This window comes from Stegodyphus dumicola, chromosome 7, assembly GCF_044657685.1.
Source record: "Stegodyphus dumicola isolate Sdum_Otavi_A_Nest chromosome 7, ASM4465768v1".
NCBI lineage: Eukaryota > Metazoa > Arthropoda > Arachnida > Araneae > Eresidae > Stegodyphus > Stegodyphus dumicola.
This window is the reverse complement of record NC_140774.1, coordinates 79,917,161-79,936,574: the sequence shown is the minus strand read 5'-3', so window position 1 is coordinate 79,936,574 and position 19,414 is coordinate 79,917,161. Positions and strand designations below refer to the sequence as shown.

The window sequence follows — 19,414 nt, the reverse complement described above, 5'->3', positions numbered from 1 at the left end:
TCTCTGTAAAATTCATTTTTTGCTTTTTTCTAAATTATTAAAAAAAAATAATCTGATTTGTACTGCCTGCAAAGTTAGTAGTATTTTAATAGCTAAAAGAGGAGAAAAAGCTGATGACACTTTGAAAAAAATATTTTACAGGTTAAAAAAAAAAAGTATTACTTCGTTATTTAAACATGGCAAGAACTTTCATGTTAATAAACAGTGACAAAGCAGCTGCCATATTCAGAATTGTTATCATCATGGGCTTCAAGTAGGGTTGTTGCTGCTTTAGTGCTGTCTACTAATAAAAAGGCTTTTGGTGCCACTTAAATAACATGGGCCATAATAATAAGGAAATAACTCTTCTACTTTCGATATCAGTCTTTCTCTTGGTACAGTTCTATTGCCTTTGTTTTTTATTTTATTGAAATTTCCATTTCTATGTAACTGAATATTTCCATTTCTTAATGAAATCATGTACAGCTGGATGAGGCATGTTTAAAAGTTATGAAATCTCATGAACTAATTTACAGCAATGAATTTCTGTCTCCTCAAAGAGTTTGCCCTACATGTCCATTTGTTACATTTTACGATGATGCACAGGAAAGTCTTTTCGTAAGAATTTTACGTTCGGTGGCATATACATATGTTTTTCATTTAGCGCAATTGTAAAATATAGTAATTTCATTTTGAAAGAAAAAATTAATATTAACATTAAGTTAAATAATGGTACTTGTGTATTTTCCTACTGACCTTGAAAGTTAGTGCATATACTACCAAACATGTGCAGTCACTCTGAAAGTTGAAGGCAACAAATTGTTCTTTTTTTAGTTAAATTATAAAAAGATACAAGTTACAGATACAGCATAAATAAAAATAATAATAATAAAAAAGGAGCTTCAGCATTTGAGATTACCTGGCAAACTATTTCATTTAAACTTGCACCAATCATTCTGTAGGCCTAGAATTTTTCATAGCATTTAAAATGGCAACAAAACACTCATCTTTTTTGTGAACTCAGTGTGAGATAGTTCAATGAGATATGAATCTAAGCTGTTGCGCTGTTGGATAGTGTTTTTTACTGCATCATTTTGCCAGACCCTAGGGTCTTAGTGTTTTGAACATTCATGCAGTCTCATAACTATGAAAATGTTTTATTGCTTGCTGTTCTTTAGAAGCCAAATTCACATTTTAATAATTTTTTTTTTTTTTTTCCAAATTATAGTTCATTTATTTTCTTCTTTTCAAAAACTAAACTGGCTTGTTGCGGGTTAAGCTTATATAATAGCAAAGTGAATGTCTTATGAATGTATCAAGCCAGAAGAAACCACTTGTGAATCTATAAAAACGTTCATGCTACAAAATTCTAAAAGCATGTATACCAGTCATCTAGCCCCAACCATTCTGTTAATCCCTCCCTCCGCTGTAAATACGAATCCCATTGATAACATCTTTCATCTGATTAATCTTTCAAAGGATCAGATGAAAATTAAATTAATTCTAATCTGAAAATTATTATTTTCAAACTGATAAGGGTGAACAGATCATTGTTATGAGCAAAATGATGATAGAGTCATGAAATTAACAAATGAAGGCCCATTCTGCTCAATCCCTAAGGATTGTTTAACTTCTGAACTTGCAAAAGTTAATAAATAATCTTTTCTTTTGCTCCAATGTGCTAGGTTTTATGCATTTCCCGAGTTCCAAAAACTGGAATTCCTTTTCACATTATACTTTTTAACTTAAGAACAGTGTCATAGCTTTTAGCCAAATATTTATTTTCTAAATTTTGACTTTCTAATAGTGTTTAGAATATGAACAATTCTTTTTAAGTCGTCGATAAATTTAAAGATATTTCTCTCTGACATTCAGTTATGGTTTCTTTTTATGTTAAATCACTGTTTTCTAATATTCCAGTTGAGGTGCACTAAAAGGTTTTGAAACCAGACTTCTAGAATTCCATTTCATACATACTGAAATTGAAGAATTAATTTCTCTGACTAAAATTTCTTCGAGTCAAATCACTTCATTTTCCAGTATAATTATTATTACAAAATTGAAGGAGTAGCTATGGGTAATCTCCTTTATCCATTACTTGCCGACATATACATGCACTATTTTGAGATCAAATTATTTGAAAAGCTACCTTTTTAACTCTGGATTTTCTATGTATATGACACATATGTGCTTTTTGATGGTAATGAAGATTTATCCCAGATTTTATGTGTCAGGAATTTGCTTGATTCAGTTATCTAGTTCACTTCCTCTCCTTGATATTCTAATATTCTGTAATGAATTTGATTTCACCGCTACTATGTACTGTAAACATTTTTCCTGTTTGCTTCCTCACGCAAAATCATGTCACAATGCTATGCAAACAAAATGGTTTCTTTTTACCCTTATATATATTTATATATATATATATCATGCCTTTGATTTCCTTGAAATTTTCATATTTACAAAAATTTATCTTTCTTAGTTCCAGTCTTAATCCAGTCCTTTCTTGTGCTTTTAGAATTGTAATACCTTATTTTTTCATGTTTCATTGCTATTTTTCTCGAAAGATGGTACTGCATTTATGTTTGCTTTGCCCGTTGTTTATGATGTAAATATGGTTGTCACTCCTGCCTTCTTTGCAGAATTCTTTTGCTACTGAAAAAAAGGAACCTTTATATGAGTGTGCTGTGATGTCATGCTTATCTATTGTTGGTGCTAAATTGCAGTGTGTGACAACAGTTTTGTTTTTCAAAAATGGTTGATGGGAAAATACACAAGTACCTAAATATTTCATACTTTATAATATATCCATGCCTATTATGATTTTGATGTTAACCTAAACTAATTTGCATTTTTAAAGGAGGAGCCATTGCCCTTGGATGATGAAAAATATTCTGTTTTGCCAAATAAGTCAAGGCGGGCAGAAAGTATTAGTGATTCCAGTGAAGAGTCTGAATTGTTTGGTTCTGAGAAAAATGAAAATGGTTTAATGTCTGATTCATCATTAGAAAGTAGAGCAGAAGAACAAAAAAGTGCACAAGTTACTGATGTAGAATCTAAATCTAATGAAAAGGTATCTAGGCCAAACTCTATTTCTTCGTTGCAGTCAAAATTGAACTTGCCACAAGTTTTACCAGTACGTAAACTGCAGGAAAAGAAAAAAGGTATTTAAAACAAATTAGACTTATTGTTACAAAATAACAGGAACAATATGTAAATATTTATGGCTATCATAATAATTTTATGAAATGCATGATTATTCATTATTTTTCATTACCGTATGAAATTATCTTAAAGTTGCTTAGTAGTTTATTCTAATCAAAAGAAATCATATTTAAGGATAAATAAAAATGTAGTTTCATTTTGATGAGGATATTGTTTGTATCAGTTTTCTTTCCATGTACAGTAGGTTCATTACTTATAAACTTCAAATTATTTGATTTTGAAGACCAAAATTAGGATACTGAATCAAAAAGCAGATGAAGACATGGTGTTATAGTTTTTTATATTAGCTTTTCCAGAGCTATATGCATTTGAAAGTGTTATTAATTGTGTTAATAAAATTGATTAATGAATTTATTACAATATTTGGAACTCTGGATTTATCCCAGATTTTAATCATTAAAAACAGATACAGAGTTATAATCATTAAAAAAATTGTTTAATAACAGTCAGTGGTGGCATCCAGCCAATTTACATTGTTTTGGTAGAACCACATCTAAATATTTTTCATTTGTTGAATTGATTTTTAAAATTGTATTCTAATATTTATTTTACAATTTATTACTACTTAGTAACTTTTAGATTTTGGTAGTGAACTACTTTTTTAAATTATTGCTATTTTATTGATATCAGCATACGCTTATTGCATATAAAATGCATTAATTCATTTCTTTAATACAAAATGACAGTAAATTTGAAGGGGGATAAGCATTTTATAAAATATAAATATGTGCTCTTTTAATTACAAATTTTTAAGTATTTGTTTTCAGTATAATAGTTTTTTACTTTTTTTATTTTGAAATTTTGTATTTTTTTTTTTTTTTTTATATATATATAATTTAGCTAGTGATGATCTTTTTACTAACGAAGATGACATCTCTGACGATGAATCACCTTTTCGTAAAAAAACAGGTTTATTTGCATCGGATACAAGATTTGATGAGAATAAGGTTTGTCTCCTATTATTTCATGTTATTTTAAACTTTCTAAATTTTATTAGTGGGGATTCCTTGGTTTTTTTTTTTTTTTTTTTTTTGTGTCAATATTGTTTGCTTTTCTATCAAAGATATAAGTACTTTTACTCACTGTTGAATGATTTAAACTTTTCAGGATATATTTGGTGATGATCTTTTTGATGAGAAGCCTAAAGAAGCAGTAAAAAGTATAAAAAGCCCTAAAGAAATTCAAGCACCAAAGGAAGTGCCTTGTAATTATCTTGTTTATATTTAAGTTAGTTTTTTACTTGAAGCAAATTATGTTAAAGTATTAAATTAAATTAATCGAAATGAGTCAAAATGAATTAGAATAGCTATGAGAAGAACATAACTGCATAATTTTTATCTTAATTTTCTTTAGCTGTCAAGAAAAGTAGTAGAGATGATATATTATTTGATAATGATGATGACAGTGAAGATGATATTTTTAATACTTTAATGAAAACAAAGAAATCAGGTGCTTCAAAGAAAGCTAGTGTAAGTTTATAAGTTTCTTATACATTTATTTTTTTAAGCAGGTGTAATTTCAGCCTAAAATGTTCAAATGATACTATATTGTAAAACTTTAATATGAGGAACTCTGCATTGGGTTTAATTATTCAGTACATATTAGTTAAAGCTTCAAGTAATGAAGATAAAATAATATAATAAAGTTTTCATATTGTTGTAAAATAACAGGCCTTTATAGTGTGTTAGGGCTTTTCAGAGAATCAATGTCTTTTAGCATTGAAAACAAGGAGAATTGATTCAATTATTGACTAAATCAATAAATATGTTTAAAAACAGTTTGATTTATGAGTTGTTTTTTTATCTTGGGTTTATCAGTAGAATAATATTGAAATTCGTGATTAATAATGAGGCTATCACATTGATTACTTTGTCTTCTTAGCTGTATTAAAAGCATTTTCATTATTCATAAAGCTATCTCTTCTACCTGGCAATAGTAATTTATATAACTGTTGGCGTGTCAAAACAGTACCCACATACTTTTCTGTTGAGGATTTTCAACAAAAACTATTACCACCAAATAGGGTTATTTAGACCAGAAAGAGATAAATATGACATCACAACATATTTATAAGATATTTTTATTAGTTTTATGTAACCCTGATAAATCTTTGATAAGCCAGTTTAGTTCATTTGTTGAGAAGAATGCAAGTAAACTACTGTTTCTGTGGTTTTGTCTTGTATTCTGAAGAATTGAGGGAAATTTGGGACCTTCATTTTATAGAACAGCATGCAGTGAATTATTCTCAGAATTACAAAACCCTAGCATTAAAGAAAGATTTTTCATTAATCAGCATGTTATAGGATGCAATTTGAAAATAGATAAACAGTGAAAACTATGAGAGGTATGTATCCATACAAACATGGTTTTTGCACTCCTGCTTATTCAAATTAGAAAAGAAAGAAATAGGCTAAAGTAAAACATAATAAAAAATAATGATAAACTTAATAAAGCCACAACCTTGTGTTTGTCATAGATTTTAGTTAAGACAGTACAAATTTGTCTTCATCAGCAGCAAAGGAATTTTGTATGTTTAATTTTTATATAACTTTTTTCCCCTCTTTATCTTTTTCTTAATTTTTATTTTGTTGTCCTTAATTTTAAATTTTCTTAACACTTTAGATATTTTAGTGTAGTGTTACTTTTTGGCCACTCAAAAAAGTTATGGAAAGCTTACATAAAGCTGTGTATAAGTTTTTCTGCTCTAAATTTTTGAAATTGTCGAACCAAGTGGAATGAGAACAATCTTAAATACTCATTTTATTGCCATAAGTTACTAGATATCATGAGGTAGCACTCTAAAAGTATCAATCATAGTACTACTCTATAAACTCCTTTTATTACAGGTTTGAATCCCCTCAAATAAGTTAACATTTATTTATCAACTGAATTAAGAATCATAAAATACTGTTCCTTATCAATATACTGTGCCTCCACATACAAGCTCTGAGTTTGAGACCCTGGGCATGAACCAGCACATTGATACTACTGTTATGTTAATTTAAATATCCACAGTAGAGGAAGTTTCATCTATAACACAAATTGCGCCTGTTCTGTTACATTAAGACTAGATAAAAAAATTAAAAAATGGGGGAATAGTTTAACCTTCTTCTGTATTCCATAAGTTAAGATGTAGCAGAAACTCACTATTTGTCTAGTAGGGTCTGCAGGACTTTAGCGTCCAGTTGTAACAGAAACCTACAAGTTTGTTAGCATTAATTAATATGTTATTAACTTATGACATATTATATTTAATAAAAGTTATTTATTATTTTTCAATAGGCTGGAAGTCAAGATTCATCTGAAAAAGGAGATAGTTCATCAACTCCTTCTTCTGCTATATCAGTAAAACCTTCTAGTAATTCATTTGGTTTTGCACCTGCTGGGGCTTCTGACCTGTTTTTCGGTGATGAATCAAATGATGATGATTTATTCTCAAATAAAAGCAACAAGTAAGTGTATTTACAGAAACTCCTTATCTGGTGTATGATTATTGCTTTGCTTTTAAAACTCATTTTTGTTTAGGTTAAAATAACACACTGATTAATGATTATTGGAGAAGTTAAACAACAAGAATCAGAATAATATTTGTAAATTTTGCAAGACTAGTTTTGGTGGTTTAAATGCAAAACCATTTTCTTCAGCTGCCTAAGTGCAAATGAACCAGATAAAATATGTTCTATCTTGTTTATTACATATATTAAACTGAGTTTTGTTGTTTAACTTCTCCAATAATCATTTTTGTTTATTCTACTATAAATCTTAATTCTTTAGTAATTTGATGTCAGTAGTAATTTTAGTATTCTGCAAGATTGGGACAGGAGTATTGCAACTCCTGCCCCCTTTTTTTATAATGATATCTGGGGACTTTTAAGTACTTTATTTAGAATTATTGTACAGGGTGATTCATGTAGAAACAAAGCCAAAACTTTCTATAATCTGGATTGAGCAAGCAGAAAGATGATAATTTTTGGAAACTTACCGTGTTTCATGCTGAATTTATATTCATCACATCATGGGCTGAAAATAATTATCATTCTTTTGCCAGTAATTTATTGATGATTGCTCCATATTTTTTGTTTTAAGTGTGATAATCATTTTTCTATGACACTGGTAATGCTTTCTGCTAAGCATTCAGATGCTTGTGATTTGTCATGAGAAACTGTTTCTTGAAAATATTCCTACGGAAGATTATTTGAATTGGGTAACAATAATGATCAGATTCTTGAAAATGATGTGTGTTTGATAAAAAAAAATGCTTTCTTCTATCCATTTTGCACATTTTAGATTATGTAATTAGTATCTAAATTATTACTTCTGCTCTTAAATTTTAAATAGCTTATAAAACCATTTAATGTTTAGTTTTTAAAAAATAAAAGTGTGTTTCATTAAAAAGAACATGTAAGTGAATTTTTTCCTGAACTTAACTTATTTATAAGCATTCGAGTTGTTAATGCTTCATTATACTTTTAAATACAGGAAATTTGATTTTGACACAGTTGGAGATGAGGATGATTTATTTGGAAGCTTCAGCACTAAGTCATCTAAAACGTCAGAGGTAACATTGACTTCCTTAATTGATTTTTTTTTTATTTATGTGGGTGCTGTTTCACTTAAATAATATTAACAATATTTTTTTAAAAAATAAATTATATGTGGCTGAAGCTTTAATTTAAAAAACATTTTAGTATAAAAGTTATAGTGATTTCTGCTGTAGAGATTCCTTCCTCCATGTGTGTGTACATTATTTTTTTAAATTAGTAACAGTATTTTCTTTCTATAATTGTAAATGAGAATTTATATTTTAGATGAGCTTCGAATGTATAAACATTAAAAAATATTAAATTTGCCAAAATTTTTTATTCAAAGTATAATCATCTTTACCTTCTATGGCCATTCAAAATTATAGAATATTGATTTTTAATGTATAAAAATTTCATTTGTGTACTTTAAATTAAGATTAATAGAATGATGAATTAATTAAATTTCTAATAAATTCATCTCTGCTTTATAAAGAATTACATGAATCTTAAAAATATTACAGATCTCTTTTTTATAGAATAGCAGTTTATTGACAAGTTGCTGTGTGGTATACTTTTCATTAGTTAATAATGTCTATTTTGAATTTTATTGCTTTATAAGGGTGCAAAAATAAAACCTTCAAAAGAATTCATTAAATATCTTGCATGAATTTTTATTTATTTAATTGTATTTATATAATAATTTATTTTTAATAACTTGAATAATTTATTTTTAATAATTGAAATCTTTCAATCAGTTGTCTTTGATTCCTTTTTTTTTTTTAATTTAAAAAAGTAAGTTTGGATTAAATATTTAAAAATTACTTTTAGTAACCCTAATAATTATCACTAATTGAAAATAACTCTTACATTATATATGTGCTCAGAAAATTAACCCTGAATTATATTAATTTTGTTATTTATTATGCTTAAGGCTTATCTGAGCTCCTGTGAAATAAAGTCCCACTTAAGGAGAAACTTTTCCATTTATGCACCTGCCATGCATTTTGGGCAAAAAATGCACAATATACCAACATTTAAAAATAAAAAACTAAGCTCACCGAGCCAGGTAACAGATCGGAAATATATACATATATATACAATTGGTGCAACTGATTGCAGCAAAAAAGGGAGCTGCACAACTACATGTAACAGCAGTCCCATATACAAATTTCAAACAAGTACGTACAGACATCCTTCATACAGACGTTCTTGACATATGTACGTACAATCAAGGGGGAAACACTCTTCTGAATCCATTTTACAATCCTCTTTGGCAAAAACAGTCCTTTATTCTGTCCATATGTATAGATGTTACATGAAAACATTGTTGAAATGGTTTCAAGAACGGTTAAAGTATGATGCCTGAAATTTTTCATGATTACAGTATTTCCTTTACTTCTTACAAGGAAGTAAAAATGGAAAATAAATATAGCAAAATTGATAACTGCCAGGCATATATTTTTACAGTTTGCAGTGGAAAAATGAAGATTCGATAGTTTCTATTTGTGGAAAAAAATTGAATACAAGGGAAAAAAGGCCAAACGTAAGGGCACTGAAGAAGCATTGTTGGAATGGCTCATCATTCAAAGAAGCTTCAATCTGCCATTATCTGGACAACTGCTAATTATAAATGTGCATTTTAGATGGAGGTGTGTAACTGAAGGGATGATTTTAAACCATAACTTTTGTGCTAAGTAATTTATCATGTATAACCATTAGCGTATTGTGAAACTGAAGAGCAACTAAAAAGAAATTTAGTAATTGCACATAATAATAATTGTAATTTACTACTCATTTTGTTTGGAAACCGTGACAGTGCCAATACTCTTTCTTTCTTTCTTTTTTTTTTTTTTCTGTGAATGATCAGTCTATTTTTACAGTGTTTTGTGAGATGGCCCATTTTTTCTCATATCAGATCAGATATAACAAACCAATCTTTTGGTATCTTAAAGGTTGTTGTAGTTGAACTTAACTCTGTTCTCATTCCATGTAGTTATTATGAGATATGTTTGAACTGATTTTTTATCATTGATCAATTTAGATGTCCTCTTGAGAGGTTGTTAGTAGAAGAAGAAGGGTACAAGGCTTTAAGTTTCAATCCCTTTCAGTTGAAAGTGAGATGAAATGCTTGTGCTTGCTTTGCATTATTTAAATAATAGTCAATTGATTTATTTCCAATATTAGTTCCATATTAGTTGCTCACTAAATATGGTTTCAATTGCAGTTTACACTTTCATTGTATAAATATTAGGCTTAGAACCTAATATGTGTAGTTCAATTATCTTTGTAAGGTAAAAGTTAGCATTAAAAGTATTTTGGGAGGGAGTTTGTTTGCATTGTTAACTTCTAAAGATATGGCAATCTTATCTTCTAATCTAAAATTATAAGATATTTTCTTCACTATTGTATATTTTCCCTCCCTTTTTAATTTTTTAGGTACCAGATGGAGACAAATCTTCAAAAGGTTCAGCTAAACAGTCTTTGTTATTTGAAAGTGTAAAGGAATCAAACAAAGTAATTTTTTTTCTGTTATTATTTGTTGATAAGTGTCACTTTCTGGAAAATGTCAAATTCTGTTTAAATATTTTTATAATTTTCCCCTCACATTTTCAAGATACGTATTTTAGATGGATTAAATAATTTAAAAATTGTTTGTTCTTTGCTATTACAAGGTGATAAAATTTTATTAAGCATAAAAATAGTTAATTATATTATAGATTAGATAAGTTTTTAAGATTAGCATAATTCTTTTAGATTAGTAATTTCAATAAGTAATGAAGTAAAATGGAATTGTTTATTTGTTACTGGAATGCTGCAAATCATCATAATTATTAGTTGCCCATATTATAAATAATTATCATTTGGAATTATGAATTGGGTACTCATTAAATGTATTTTAAGTTATATGAAGTAAATACATTATTTAAAAATATTTTCTATGAGTACATTATATTAAGCATTAGAATGATTTATTAATTACACTAGACTTTATAAATGTTCATAAAAATGATCAGTTATATTAGTTTGTCAGAAATTAAATATAATTTAAATTGTATTGGTGAAATATATTATAAAAAATGGTAAGCTATATTGGTGCGATATTAAAAATGAAATGTCAAAAATTATAATTTATTAACAGCACTTGTTGTTTTTAAATTATTCAGTTTGTTAAGCAGTTATAATTTTAATGATAAATTAATTACCATATGTTGTATCGAATGGCAGCATTCTGAAAATAGCAGACTACTTAAAGGCAGATAAAATATCTTAATGTTTTATTAATATTATCCAAGTTGTGTGGAGGATAAATAGCTTTGTAACATAATGTAATGAGCTCAAAATTCAGGAAAAATGTGTTAAATGTTTGGAGTGAATCTTCACATGCATACTCCTTCCAGTGATGTTTTTTTGAATCTCTCTACCATAAAAACAGAATTATGGGCATTTCTATTTATCAGTTAAACTTAATGAAATGCATATCACATGAAGACATTTCTGTATTTTATGGAAAGGATGATAAGCATGCAAAATTTTAGTTGTACCTTTTTTTATAGTTGATTCTTAAAAGGGAAAGAATTGTCTGCCTGAAAGGAAAAACAGCAACATACGTCCTGTAGTAAATAATATGACCTCTTTATAATTGCTATAATTCTCTGACACCATCTCTCCTTGTTTAACATAAGATGATTGTTTTTGAGGGAAGAGTGCCATTCGATGATGGGCATTTATTTCAGTTGCATTATAGGTGAAAAATATCATAGATTAAAATGTCATGGAGAAAACAATATGAGAGGAAAACGTCTTCATGCAAAACATCGTGGGAGAAAAGAAAGCAAGGGGAAAATATAATTGTAATATTATTGTAAAAGTGGCACAAAGTCTTTACAGTTTTAAATCATATACATAATGCCAGATTTTAAAAAAAAAAATCCTACAAATCATTGCATGGTAACTTTGCAGACATTTCTTTGAGTGAAAAAATTTTAAGTGAATTTTTGGCATAATGATTTGTGAGTGTAAGAAAAAACAAATAATAATTTTACTTCTAAATTTCGTATTTTTATGTCAACTAATATATTTTTACTGAAAAAGATGAAAACTTAAGCATTCAAAATCCAAAAATTAGCAAAAAATTAATGTTACATATAACAGTTAATAGAATTTTAAACGTACGTACCTACCTCTTTTCAGTCTCTTCTACACTATATTTTTTCATGAAAATCTACTAATTTGTGTGTAAAAGAGGTTAAATATATAATGATTTTTAATAGGTAGCAACATAAGTTTAAAATTCTGGTAGTGGCTATACATAGCATTAATTTTTACTAGTTTCTAGATTTTGAGTGTTTTTCTTTTTTGCTTTTTCAATAAAAATTTATTAATTAACTCAAAAGTATGAAATATAGAGATAAAAAATATTACTTCTTATACTTGCATATCACCACTGAAAAATTGTCTTAAAACTTTCATAGTCAAATTACAATGGTTTAAAACAATGAAGTTTGTACACCATTTTATTTTCTACTATAATGTTTTATAGCTACGGTGTTTTTTTTTTTTTTTTTTTCCTTTGCTTTCTTTTTCCTATGATGCTCTCCCCTTGCATTATTTTGTCCACAATGTTTTTAATGCTATATTTTCAGCATACACCTTCAATTGTTAATTTTCTGCTAAAAGATGTGACCATGCATATCATATATATTCTATTGGTTTCTGCTGTTTTCATATAAATCAACTTTCCACTGCCCTGGCTGCTTTGTCTTTTCTCCAGTTTCATAGCTGTTTACTTCAAAAGTAACATCCATGCTTAAATTTTTCACACTGTGTGTATATATATTTTAAATGTAATTTTATTAATTCATATATTTATCTACATAACTTAGATACCGTTACTTTACATTCTCTTTTTTTTTTCTCTGTGTGAAGGGAGAGAGTATAATTTGACAGCATGGACAAGAATATTTATTGAGGGAACAAATATATGTAGGGAATGCTTCCAAAATTTGTCAGTAAATATGTTATGTTAAAATAGGTTTATATAGCTTGAAAAATTATGTACCTATAATGTACAAATGTTCCTCTTTATGCCTTTGTACATAATAACTGAAGTTTAGAGTGTTGCTCGAAATGCACAGACATTTTAAGCATAGATTCTTTATGAGACAATAAGTATTTTAAAATTGTAACAAAATAAATATTATTTAAGGGCTTTCTATGGTTTTAAGTTAAAAATACAGCTTACTGCTATTTGAAATATTTAAGTAAATAAATAAAAACCAAACAATTATTTTTACCAAGGTATGTAATGATGATGTTCATAAACTGAGAGATAAAGAACTTCTGCCATATTAATTGGCAAAATTTTTTAGAACTAGCTATTTGTAATATCGTACAGAATTTAAAAATCTTACCTTTGTTGTAATAACAACATTTACTCAGGCTGTTTGGATGATAAATGCTGCCCTAATAGTGCCATAGTGTAATTGCCTAAAAAACTGAAAATTTTGCAGTACATTTTTCTAACATTAGAAATCTAATTGGGTTTTCAAATGCAAAAGTATGAAATGTTGTAACAACCAATCCAGTTGAAATTTGAATATACCACTTCGGAATGACATAGTGAGACATCTAGGGATGCGAGTGTAGTGTTTGGCGTGTTTGTGCAGATGTGCAGGCACCCGTACATGACATATGAGATAAGTAGGCAGTTGTGTGATCTGTCCAATAGATGTAGCAGTGTGTATCAGGATATCATGGTGCTCACACTGCAAAATTCAACAATTGAAGAGCAGCGAGGTGTTAACCAGCTTTCTGACTGGAAAGGGTTTAAACTGGCCAATATTCATCACCGAATGATGGCTGTATGCAGGGTACTGCGTGTCTTACAATTCAGTGAGAAAGTGGAGTACCTGTTTTTGTGAAGGTCGGGAGTGATGTTTTTGAGTGATGAACCGAGACCAAGCCAGGCGAACTTGGTAATCATGGCTGAACTCATCGATAAGGTGAGCAGCCTGGTGAGAAGTGATCAGTGTGTCACAGTGCGAATGTTGGCAGTGATGGTGGAAATCAGTGTTGGAACTATGTGGACAATTTTGCATGATTGGTTGGGTTACCGAAAGTTGTGCATACTGTGAGTTTCATAGAAGCTCAGGGATCCACAAAAGGAACGCCATATGGAGCTAGCACTGCACCACCTCTTCAGGTATCATGAAGACCCCACTTTCCTGGAGCAGATCATCGGCGGTGATGAGAGCTGGTGGCATCACTTTGAGCCAGAGACAAAGTTACAGAGCATGCAATGGAAGCATGTGTCATCATCTGCCTGTAAAAAATTCAAAGCTGTGTCCTCAGCTGTCAAGGTGATGCTCACCATTGTTTTTATTCTCGGAGATGTGATACTCATCGAATTCCTTGAGCACAGATAAACCATTAACAGTGGTGTGCACTTTCAGACACTCTGTAGTCTGGGCAAGTCTATTAAGAGCAAACAGCCTGGACTGCTCAGAGAGGGAGTGATCTTGCTCCACAATAACTTGTGTCCACACGTTTGGGAACAGCCCTATCACTTGGACATGTTGCCCTCTGACTTTCATGTGTTTGGTCCTCTAAAAAAAAATCTCAAAGGGAAACACTTAACTCAGACAAATAACTGAAGGACACTGGCTCCTGTCACAGCCACATGAATTCTGGGAATAAAGAACCTTTTGGCTCGTGAAACAGTCTGACAGTTGTGCTCAGGCCTCTAGTGATTACATGCGAATAAAGACTTCAATTATTCTCAAAGTGTCATTTCTTACCTTTTCATTGGAACATCCCTAATAAATAAAATGCAGCATGGTTAGTTTTGAGCTCTGTGCCTTAATGCTGTTCTAGATAGCGAATTGACAGAAAGCTGTATCTTACAGTGTTAATATAGGCAATTGATGTACCACTTTTAGATAGATTAAACATTTAGCATTTTTATAGCTACATGTAACTAATACTGCATGATCGTAATAATAGTAGTCCTTAGTAAACATAAAATGAGTCACTCTTTAAAAACATATTTTGAAGTTTTTTTTTTTTTTTTTTTTTTTTTTTTTTGTGTGTGTGTGTGTGTGTGTGGTAGCTTAGGGATACCCAAAATAATTTTTAGTTTGTTTGTAATCATGAAAAATAAACCTCTAGCATATTTAATGCTTTTTTCTGTCCTTTATCATGTGTAATTCTGATGTTTTATTATTCTTCATTACCTTAATTTCTTGACTGTTTTATAAAAATATAATATGGAATAAAAATTTGCACCATGAACCCAGTTTTTACAGTGTCATATTTTTATTTTAATGTTTATTTTTGAAAAGTAGATGGTTTTTATTATTATAGGCTAGTTCGGAGAAACCATTAGCAGCAGCATTATCTATTAAAGCCAAAGATTCACTTTTTGGTGACAGTGACAGTTCTGATCAGGTATGAAACTTCATATTGAATGTAAGAAAAACTACACTTAAAATATATTTCTGAATCTGTTTGTAAATTTGAAATGCATACATTTTGATCATTCTGAAATCTAATGTGCTTTGTTTAATGGATTCTTTTAATTGCTCATTTGCATTTTCTTTCTGCAAAGAGGCAAAACTGAGATTTCATATTGAATATAAATTTAGGGAGAAAAGTGAAAGTTTAACACTTTTACTTGCTTGATTATAAACAGAACAGTTTTATTTCTGTAATTAATTGCTAATATAGATCAGAAGTATTATGTAAATAGCAGTTTTTTAAAATATTCAGGCCACATCAATATATTTTTTCAGAAGCTGTACTTCTAAATGCTAATGACTATAGTGAGATAATTTCTTCATATCACATACTGCTAAGTATTCATAATTATTGCAGTGGTAGTGGTATATTTTTAATTACTCTATTGTAAAAAGTAAGTGTATATTTTAATGAAAAGTTTTGACTATGATATTTTTTTCTGTATCTTATGAAAGGAAAAAATATAACTATTTAATTTAGTCTTGTCGTTCAAGAATCATAGTTAACAGAACTACTAATATGAGTCATAATATGATACTTATATTTTGGTTAAAAATTTTTTTCATTATGATTTATGATAATATTTATATTTATCTGTGCATAATTCTATTTAAATTTTACTTGGCTTAAACTGGCTATTTATCATATAACTTGATCTTATCAATTTTACAAGAGCTTTACAAGGATATGTCCTTTTTATCATAATGATCAATAAATCATATCATTAATTATCAATAATGCAGTGCCTTTTATCATATTTTTGTAATAAATACTTTCAAAATATTCCTTTCATGATATTTAAAGTTTTTGTAGTTTGAATTTAAAATTCCAATTTATTCATGTTTGTCTAACTTTTATTATTTATTAAGTGGTAATTTAAAAAAGAAAGACTTCTAAATTATTATATTATAAATATCTTCGAGTGTTATTCTGTCAAAGTTTTTTGGTGAGTAATGGTGGTCAAGATGTTTAGTAGTTAAAAAAAGATGTAGATTCAGTCTTTATTTCTAAATATCTCTGCACATATAAAGTTATGTGCGAAAATAAATCGTGAATTGGAATCAGAAATGATAAGATCTAAATTTTTAAATTTCTATTAAACTTACTCTTAAGAGCCAAAACATTATGACCACCTACTCAATAAAGTGTTGCGTGACCTTTGGTCTGCAAAAACAGCTATAAATCTCCTTGCATGGATGTCACAAGCTCTTGGTAGATGACTGCAGAAAGGTTGTACTAAATGTTTAAGTAGTGGTGACGCAAAGTCGAGATATTCCATCATGTTGGTGTTTGAGCTGTGAGCTACTGCTTCATGACATCCCAAATACACTCTATCAGGTTAAAATCCAATGAGTTAGGTGACCAGGACATTAATTGAAATTCACCATTATGCTTCTCCAACCACTTTCACATGATTTCAGCGTTGTGATATGGGGCATTGTCTTGCTGGAAGATTGCATTTCCAGTCAGGAAGACAGATGCCATATAAGGGAGGAATTAATATGCAGTTATGTTCAGATAGTCTGCAGCTTTCATGGTCTGTTCTACTATAACCAAGGATCCCAGAGCCACCCGTGAGAATGTTCCATAAAGCGTAATGCCACCACCAGCAGCCTGTTTTTTTGACCTGCTGTATTTGGGGGGGGGTGAGTAACTGTTTGCCTGGAAGATGGCATACCCTCTGACACGATCATAAACGTGTTGAATGAGAAATTGTGATTCATCTGATCAGACAGCTGTCTTCCACTTATCCATGGTCAGTTTCGATGTTCTCAGGCCCACTATAGGCGTACTTGACAATGATGCTTGGACAATAGAGGCACATGAGTGGGATATCAGCTGCACAGTTCTATATCCAACAGTGTCCGCTGAACTGTGTGTTCCTTAACACTTGCACTTGGACCTGCATTGTATTGGTGTGTCAGCTAAGCCTCTGTCTGGTGCTGATTTTGCTGTACCATGCAAGACAGTCCCCAGCATCCTTTTTCTTTGATGATGTAAGGACGTCCAACATCTTGGTGTCTACTGCTGGTTACCATTATTTATCCATTTTGCAGAAATACTAACAATGGCAGATCATGAACAATGTACCAGTCATGCAGTTTCGGAGATACTCATTCTGAGTCTTCAGCCCATTACAGTCTGTCTTCTATCAAGAATGATTCCTTACCTTCTCCAGCAGCAGTTAAATACCATTCCCACACAATCATGTGCCTTCCATGCCATGAAAATGCTTTCTTTAAAAAATGTGGGGATGGTAATATTGTTTTGGCACATCTGTGTAGATTAATAAAAAATTAAAATATCAATGAAAGACATACAGGGTGAATTGAGCAAGTGGGCAGAGCTTTAGGGGATGATAGAAGGCAGCTATATGAGCAATAATTGTCATAGAATGTATGGTCGGAGAGCAAAGGAAGAGCCTCTATGTGGCATTGTCAATGATATAAAAGGTTCAATACTTACACTCAGTAGCATTTTCTACTCTGGATTGCTGAGAGGGTGGCTGGTTTTATGAGGCAAGAAATGACTGATATGAACTTTGTTTACGGTGCAGCAGATGGGAATGCGAATGAGGCACAGAGACTTTACCACGACCGGTTTCCGATGAGGCGCACTGGCAGCTGTGTGAAATCTGATCCTTCACTGTAGCCAAGCAAGATAGAGAGCGTGAAAGGTGCATCAGGACACTGTAACTTGAAGAGAAATTCTGCATAAGGTGAAAGATCAGTGGGGAGATAGCATGCAAGTGGTTTCCCATGTTGTAAACGTGTCCCAAATGACAGTTTGCCATGTGCTACAGGAGGAAGGAATGCGCCCCTATTGTACATAGAATGTGCAAGCATGGTTACCAGTGGGCTATCAGCTATGTGTCCATTTTGCATGTTGGCACCTCCATCAGAATGCCGAGCAGCTAAATTTCAGTGGACGTGTTCTGTTTACAGACGAGTGCACTTTTATCCATAAGGGTGTTTTTAATACCCACTAATCACACGCATGGGTATCTACAAACCCACATGCTACACATCCTTATTCATTCTAGCAGTAGTTTGCCATAATTGTTCGGGCAAGGGATCTTCGATGACCAATTGGTTGGTCCATGCTTCCTATCACACTTTCTAGACAGTGAATTGTATTGCACATTCCTACGAGAGGTGTTCCCTGAAGGTAACCCATCAGGTTAAGAATGTTGTTCCAGCACAATGATGTGCCTGCATACTTCAGCCTTAGATGTGAGGAACACTTCAGATGCAAAGTTCCCAGGGAGATGGATTAGTCGAGGTAGTCCCATAGCTTGGCTGCTAAGATCACCGGATCCAAACACCATCATCATGTTTGGACTTTTCTTGTAGGACCATATCTATGAGTGCTTCAATGAAACTGATATGGATCTAGTCAACAGAATCGCCGCTGTTGGCAACAGTATTCGGAAATGCCTTCCTTGGAAGCTTCAGTTCAGAAATTAATAAAATTATTGTATGATATATATTTTTAAATAGAATTAATTTTTATTAAATTTAAAATTCTGTTGTTAAAATTGTTAGATAAAAAACATATTTGTGGTAAAAATAATGAAGTATTTGTCAAAGCAAATCTTGCTCTTTATGCTTTTTTTTTTTTTTTCCAATTTTGAATTTTGGTGAGCATTTATGACTCGTAAAAAGGTCACCAAAAATTGTCTATGGTAGTTAATTATTACAAGATAAAATTTGTTTCCTTCACTCAATAATTAATATAAAATTTTATTTTGTGAAAAAATATTCATGAAAAATTTAATCAAATGAAAACTGTGAAATGGAAAAGTTCATTAACTTTATAATAGTTATATAACTACCGTCCTATAGTTACTGTACATTGTCAGTTTCTGATCAACAAAATATCTGTATAATAAATATCAGGGCATTGCATTAAATATTAAAAAGCTTTGCTCAAGGTGTTAATTAGCCTGTTAGTCGGTTGGCAGTAAAACTGCTGAATATTGGTAGATTGACCATTTTCAGATCCCACCAAACAGGCTGATTGCATGGAAATTTTCTTGGTTTTCTCCCATGTATTATATGATCTTTTTTCCTTTAAAAAGGTCTTTCACGAAGGAATCTCCCTTCCTTGAATATAGAACACTCATGTTCTTCATGATAATCAAAATAAACCAAATCCAAGATATGCAAAGC

General features: G+C 30.4%; 1 protein-coding gene across 2 annotated transcripts in view; it reads left to right on the top strand.

Moving 5' to 3' along the window:
• Positions 1 to 19,414, top strand: part of LOC118182188 (uncharacterized) — a 134,379-nt gene that overhangs the window by 33,403 nt on the left and 81,562 nt on the right. For both annotated transcript variants that reach the window (XM_035351505.2, XM_035351507.2), the window contains exons 9-16: positions 2,840 to 3,143; positions 4,045 to 4,151; positions 4,312 to 4,408; positions 4,558 to 4,673; positions 6,487 to 6,656; positions 7,684 to 7,762; positions 10,164 to 10,241; positions 15,090 to 15,173. In XM_035351505.2, coding sequence (XP_035207396.1) covers positions 2,840 to 3,143; positions 4,045 to 4,151; positions 4,312 to 4,408; positions 4,558 to 4,673; positions 6,487 to 6,656; positions 7,684 to 7,762; positions 10,164 to 10,241; positions 15,090 to 15,173 — 1,035 coding nt within the window. The remainder of the gene's footprint in view (positions 1 to 2,839; positions 3,144 to 4,044; positions 4,152 to 4,311; positions 4,409 to 4,557; positions 4,674 to 6,486; positions 6,657 to 7,683; positions 7,763 to 10,163; positions 10,242 to 15,089; positions 15,174 to 19,414) is intronic.